Source organism: Neomonachus schauinslandi, chromosome 1 (genome assembly GCF_002201575.2).
Source record: "Neomonachus schauinslandi chromosome 1, ASM220157v2, whole genome shotgun sequence".
NCBI classification, from domain to species: domain Eukaryota; kingdom Metazoa; phylum Chordata; class Mammalia; order Carnivora; family Phocidae; genus Neomonachus; species Neomonachus schauinslandi.
In genome coordinates, this window is record NC_058403.1 from 31,322,165 (window position 1) to 31,329,400 (window position 7,236).

General features: G+C 43.8%; 1 protein-coding gene across 5 annotated transcripts in view; it reads right to left on the reverse strand.

The window, feature by feature from the left end:
* ROBO1 (roundabout guidance receptor 1) overlaps positions 1 to 7,236 on the reverse strand; it is a 967,818-nt gene that overhangs the window by 389,147 nt on the left and 571,435 nt on the right. For 2 of the 5 annotated variants that reach the window (XM_021679301.1, XM_021679299.1), the window contains exon 1: positions 3,700 to 4,284. The exons of 1 other annotated variant lie outside the window; for it this stretch is intronic. In XM_021679301.1, the coding sequence (XP_021534976.1) occupies positions 3,700 to 3,754 (55 nt within the window). In that variant the 5' untranslated portion in view covers positions 3,755 to 4,284. Of the gene's footprint in view, positions 1 to 3,699; positions 4,285 to 7,236 lie in introns of those variants that run through there. 2 more of the 5 variants (XM_021679302.1, XM_021679300.1) reach the window with 1 other exon arrangement.

Genomic DNA, 7,236 nt, shown 5'->3' on the forward strand with positions numbered 1-7,236 from the left:
TGCAGGGCTCAATCCCAGGACCCCAGGATCATGACCTGAGCCAAAGACAGACGCTTAATGACTGAGCCACCCAGGCATCCCTAGGTCTAATTTTAAGTTGAAGAACAACTTTGATTTCCTTTTATTTTCCTATAAGAAATCAAGCCTACAAGGCAGTTATACTTTTAAGAAGTAAACATTTTTAAAAGGGCCAGAAATTAACATAGCATTACCTTAGCGTCTTTTATTAACACGGATGACACATAAAGACTCAACTATTTTTGATCTTCACTGGCAAGCTGCCATTCCACGTTTCCTCCCCCAACTTATCCCTGTTACCAGCATTTTCAATTTTAGGTATCCACTCAATGTAAAATAAACAAACAACTGTCATTGTAGGTTTGAAATTTAGCATTCTATACCACGTTAACTCACAAAGGAATACTTCATCTGTCATAGTGAAGACTAAGGGAAAACTTCAGGTCATCTTTCTGTTCCAGATTTTAACCATAAATATCTTATGTGTTAGAAGGCCCATTATCAAGAAATATGGACACTTAAAGATGTCACAGTATTCAGGTAAGTATATTTAAATGCCAAAAGGTTTATAAAGAAACTAATAAGAAATTGTTGGAATTACCAAAGGATCTTGTGTGGAGGTTTTGGGTAGGGGAAGACCAGAGACCCAGATAAGTGGCTTGCATAGTGAAACTTATCTAAAAAACGTCCCTCTTCCCAAGAGGGAAAGATTCTCTCCCGCCCCCAAAAAAAAGAAGGAAGAAAGACAGCACTGCAAATTTTTACTTCATGTGAAATTTGGATCTTACCCTAAATTTGAACTTTTTCTTCTTAAAATCAGGTTTTAGAAAATGGAGTTGAGGAGAGGAAGTCTATCAGGGAAGAATGTTTAGGATCAGTCCCTGAGAGATCACACAGATTCTTTTTCTTCAGTGCTACCCCAACTGCTCCGCTTACCAAAAGTCTAGCTATCCACAGAAAAGAACACTCAGATACATAAACTCACTAGAGAAATTCACCTTAAAAAATGAGTTTCTAAATATCCATTTTTCCAAAATCTGTTTCCTAGAATAAGAACAGTTGTAGCATTCGATTAATAAATAAAAGGCTACAAAAAGCAAACACAAACTCAAAAAGAATATTTGATGTAAGTATGACATCAACACACCAAAATGGAGTTTTTAGTCTTTTTGAAGAAAACTATAAGACTTTGTTAGGTTGGCATCCAGATTTTAAAAAAAAGAAGAAGAAGAAGAAAAGAAAGAAAAAAGAACTGACAACCAATAGATACTTTTACAGGTTAAATCTTGTTGAAGGTACCTTACCCCTCAGTACACTTTGATTTATTTAAGCTCAGCACATTACTCTTAAATACACTCCATTAACAAGTGATAGACTGTGATCTTAAGCTTGAGGCAAGATATGAAACACAATCTTTCAAGAACTTCATTCATTCCCTGTCCAGGTGTCTTGAGCACGCCCAACTCTAGTTACTTATCTGAGTTCTGTGAAGTTTTATTCAAATCAATAGTGTGGCTTTAGAACAGCACACTGTCAGGAAATCACCCCAGCAGCCCAGCAATTTGGCCTCCCAAGTTCAGATTCATAGCAGGAGTGAAAGTCATCAGAGGAATGATAAAGAGCTGCAGGTTAAATATGAGAAAGCACCTCACAAAGACGCCTCTGACCTGCAACCTGGTGAATGAAGCAGACAGACACTCTTGTGGGGAAAACTCACAAAGCTTTCAAAACTGTTTCATAATCATTAGTGACTTAAATGGAAAATTAAATTAGCAAAAGCAAAGCCAGAAATCAGTTAAGCTTTAAGATTAGAAATGCCTCCTGTCTATTTAAACTACAAATCTCAGACACTAATTAATCAAATTATTAAATCTGAAAGGATGGCACACACCCCCCACCCTGGATATTTCTCCAAGTAAAGACAGAATTTGCACACTGACGCGACCAGCCTTCAGTGATACCCTATTAGTGTGACCCTATCTTTAATCTAGACGTGATAAAATGTCCCAACATATACAAACTCAGCTCAAACGGTGACTAATGATCATTAATCCCCCTATCTTCAGTAATCTGCCCCTCCAGTCATTTATCACACTGACACTTCACTTTACACATGTGAATAAACTTTAACTGAGAAGGTGAATCAACAAAAATCTCAAAGGTATCTGAAGCTGTAAATTAAACTAGGGGGAGACACAGCAAAGAGAGACAAATAGAGAGATCAGATCTTAATGTTTTGGTTTGCATCCATGGCTGGGCGTGGGGGTGGGGAAACTATTCAGTCCTTCAGATCTGCAAACTAGGGGGAAAAAAATCTACATTACAGAAAGGGCAATCTGGAAATAAGAAGAGGCAGTCCCAAAGAATTGGTTTAATCTATTCTTCCATTCCCTGCGAAATATATGAAAATTTCAGTTTTCTGTTTCCTTCAAAGGAATAACAATGTAATGAAGTTCTTAGTTTAGCTGCAAATGTTCCTTTTAGTCAGGAAGCATATTCAGTGGGCTAATTCTTTTACGGATCTGCTATCGTTTAGCTGATGTGCATTTTTTTTTTCTTTTTCATAGTTCATTAACTTAAGTAAAATCCTTGGCCAAAATATAAACCATACCCACGGACCGCAAAAAGCTAAAACCAACCTTTCAAAACTGTTTCATAATCATGAAAATTGAGTGACTCTAAGTTACAGGCCCTGATGCAACTTGAAGGTCAGTATTTGACTATAAAAAAAATCCCCTGAGGTGTACTCTGCGTGTGTGTGTGTGTGTGTGTGTGTGTGTGTGTGTTAAGGCCTGAAATTGGAGCCTTGATTGAAACCAGAATCTACCAAAAGGAAAGAAAGAAAAGTTGAGTCGTGGCTCACCCTTAGTAAAAGTTTCTTAGGGAGTGTGAAGAAAACGATTTTAAGTGTATCCTCGTCAGAAGGACCTCATTGCAGCATCCTTCCAACACTTCATATAGAGAGTTTCGGTACCATTTAGTTAATCGCCCAAATCCTAAATTCAGCCTTGTTTTCCCTTGCCAAGGAAAATTCCCAGGCAACTAACTGTTCCCCTTCAGATAATTGCAACTGCCTGTTTTCCTTCTAAATCCAGCCAGGCAGAGTGGCTAGTTGATATCCCACCGTAAGGAGTTATTTCCTGAAGTTTCTTCAGAATCGAATTTAATTACAGACTTTGGTTACATAAAACAACTACTAATAACCCCTTGTACTCGGAAGAGGAGGGGCGAATTGAACGACCAGGTTCAGGAATCCTTGCGGGTCTCTTGGGCCCCAAGTTCCCCGGGCGCACATCTCCCTCTCCGAAAGAAGCGGCCGAAGGATGAAACTCATTTTGGTTCATCCTGAGGCCCCAAGCTCACCGCCAACCGCTCCCTCCTCCCACCCGTGAGCTCAGACCGTGCGTTTGCCCAGAGTGATCTGGGCGTGCCCTGAACTTGGCAAAAGGCCGAGGTCTGCGATGAGGCTTGGGGGTCTTGGGGGATGGGGGGAAAGGGCCGACCCAAAGTGCAAACTAAGAACGTTTTCGCTTAAAACTCCTACAGGGATCGAACCCCTCCAGCCTCAGAAGAGAGAGGTCGCAGAAATGCAGTTGGGGGGGGGGGGGAGGCTTGACTCTGAAAAGTGGGGAGGGGGCGTGCAAGGGAGATGAAGGGTGAAGAAAGAAGACGCGAGGTTACCTGAACAGAGACATATTAATCCAAAGAGGTAAAAGTGAGCAGGCTCCGCGATCATTGTCCTCGGGTGGATCCTGCATACAGTCTCATGCCAAGAGGAGGGAGTAGAAATGGGGTCCCCAAATTTATGAAGCCACACACCACACACACTACACACAAAGGCTTAATATAAGCAACGTGGGTCAATCCGCCGAGAGTTTTCAGGGCAATTACTTGTCGACCTTTCCGGACGCTTGTCAATACCTCAGAGCCCTTTGCAGACTAAGAATTCCAAGGTTTGCCGCCTCTGGCTCCAGGGTTTCCGAGGAGGCTCGGCCACTTCCAAGCACCATCCAAGGCGAACAACAAAGAGCCGAGGCAGAAGAGCAGTTGTGCGGTTTCCTGCCTCCGGGTCTCGCCGAGCCTCCCGGCGTGCGCCCCCACACTGTGCGCCCGAGCGCCGCAGTGAGGGCAGGCGCGGCAGCGGCAAACTTGGGGTGAGAGAACGGATTAGGGGGGGCCAAAAAAAGTGCTTCTCCGTCCACAGTCTAGCCCAGTCAACAGCTGGCCACCAGCGGCGGCGAGGAAGGCAGCCAAGGCAGCGGCAGCAGCTCTGGAGGACGGGCAAAGGGTGCTGGGGGTGTGCCTGGGTGACTCCGCGCGCTGGGGCCGAACGAGGGGGCGGTGCGGCGACAGTGGTTGCCCGAGCGGGCCCTTGTTCCCATCACTTGGGGGATGCGGAGGGCACTGGGGACAGCAGCAGGTCCGCGGACAGACGCACGCCTCCCCGGTGCCCCCAGCCCCGCGCAGCGCTCACCATCGCCCCGGGTCCCTCGTCCGGTGGGGCGCGCGCTCAGGGCACCCCGAACTCTCCGCGGTTGGGACGCTGCAGCCCAAACTTCCTGGGGATAGCTGCCCGCAGCCCTGGCTCGTGGTAGCTGTAGAGAGGCAGCTCCTAGATCTCCCCGGGGTGGCGGAGAGGGGCGAGGAGGATGCTGCTGCGGGTGGGAGCGACGGCCGCCGCGACTCACCCGAGCTCCGCCGGGATCAGCAGCGTCTGAAGTTTCTGCTCTCACGCTGCCTCTTCCCTGGCTCAGTTGCTTGTGGGTTTCCCCACCGTCCCCGCGGCTCCCAGTTTCCTCCCTCTCCTCCCCAGCCCGCGAATACTTAAAGGGGCCGCGCAGTCCTTTCCGCGCTTCACTCTACACTCTCCAGACGCTGGTCTGGCAAGTTCTGCTCGTTAATATTTCTTTCCATCCGCCAGCCGGGGTGCCCCACTGCGCCCTCAGGTGAGAAACTGCTCAGGATCAGAAATCCAAACGAAAGGGAACTTGCCTTGTTTCTCTGGCTACCCCTGGCTCCCCTGCACCTTTCTCCAAATGGAACCTCCCAGCCAAAGACTTCAAAAATCCTCCTGGTCCAGTTTAACCTCTTCCTTACCGCTTCCAGGAGTTGGAATAAACTCTCAAATAACTCTACCCTACATTACTTTACATTCCCATTTTTGTTTTTAATCAAATGTGGGCAAACAAGCCTGTAGGACAGGAGGTAGAGTGATGACTATCTAGAATATATTAACGATTACACTCTATTGCATATTAGATGGGCACCCTATTACAAAAATCATGCTCTTTTAAATTGCAGTTGTTGATGGTCATGTAGACAGTCTATCCCACTCGAAGGGCACAGGGGTGAGCCATGGGGTCTTTCTTTTTGTTTCACCAAGAGCCTCTCCTTCAACTTCACTGACTCTAAGTATTAGAATGTTAACAACGGGGAAGTAATTCTGAAATGGGGATAAATGCAAAAAAATAAATAAATAAATAAAAATTCTTGACTATCCCAAAGTTTGTATAAGAGAAGCCATTCAGCATTTTCTAAATCAGAGGGCCTGGCCTTTGATACCCTATACACCCTCCCTGAAACCCCAAACTACCGGTTATTCTTTCTTTTATCATGCCAAACCTCAGTTTTCTCTTCTCAAAAATAGAGACGCTTGAGATACTAACAAATACTTTAAAAACCATACCCAAAGCAAACTACACCTGGCATATCTGAGGAGCAATCTTGCATTCATTCACTCTTTTTTTCTTTCTCTTAAGTAAGACACTGTGTGTACAAAACACCTAAGACATGGTGAGTGCCCCATAAATGGTAAATACTCGTATTTAGAACTATTCTTCTTTCAAATGGATTATTGCCTATAAAATTATGTACAGTAACTTCAAAATTATTGTTTGGTATCTATCTGAATGTACCAGCCCTGCTTTCAGTGGTTGTTTCTGGAGAGGAGAAATGCATGCTGGATTTGGGTGGGGGAGGGATAGGGATGGATTGGCTCTTTTCTTTATGCTGTTGAGCTTTTCTATTTTTTTTTTAAGTGAGCACATGCATTACCTAATGAAAAATAAAATTTTAAAAGCAAACCATATATTCATTTTAGTTGTTGTTGGTACAACCAATGACCGTGGAGAAGCATTTTGTAGAAAGAAACTCTGGTTAATAGCACCTATCTCTGAAAGTGAAAGATATTTAATCCTGGGAAAGCTGACTGAAAATTCAGTAAACAGGCTGGAGATAAGAATTCAAAGACTCCAACCAAAATCTTTCCAGCAATAAAAACAAGAATGTGCAGTAACTGCTGGAAAACAAACATTGATTTGGTCTTTGTGAAAGGATATTTAATGAGAAACATAGAATATGTTCTTTCTTGGGATAAAACATGCTTGTAAGATAAGCTTACCCACTAACAGAAAATAAATAAGGTAAAGCATGGTACTTGAGAAAGAGAGAGGAGAAAATCCTTCAAACCTTCATATCATCTGAGGGCATTTTTTTTATATATATATTTTAATTTTTTTATTGTTATGTTAATCCCCATACATTACATCATTAGTTTTAGCTATAGTGTTCCATTATTCATTGTTTGTGCATAACACCCAGTGCTCCATGCAGAATGTGCCCTCTTTAATACCCATCACCAGGCTAACCCATACTCCCCCCCTCCCCTCTAGAACCCTCAGTTTGTTTTTCAGAGTCCATCGTCTCTCATGGTTTGTCTACCCCTCCGATTTCCCCCCTTCATGGGAATGAGATCTTGCCATTTGCAACGACGTGGTTGGAACTGGAGGGTATTGTGCTGAGCGAAATAAGTCAATCAGAGAAAGACATGTATCATATGACCTCACTGATATGAGGAATTCTTAATCTCAGGAAACAAACTGAGGGTTGCTGGAGTGGGGCGTGGGGTGGGAGGGATGGGGTGACTGGGTGATAGACACTGGGGAGGGTATGTGCTCTGGTAAGCGCTATGAATTGTGCAAGACGGTTGAATCTCAGATCTGTACCTATGAGGGCATTTTAAATGAAGACTTTGAACATCCACTTAGTAAAAAGTGTATACTTTTAAACGTAAACTAGAATATGAATGAGACTCCCTACTGCATTATTTTCCAGACATGGATCTCCTGGTCTCGGGAGTTTGCTAAAATTTCTCAAGATCTCCTTTATTGATCTCATTATCATTGAATGGAAACCATATGAATACTCCTTTTAATCCAA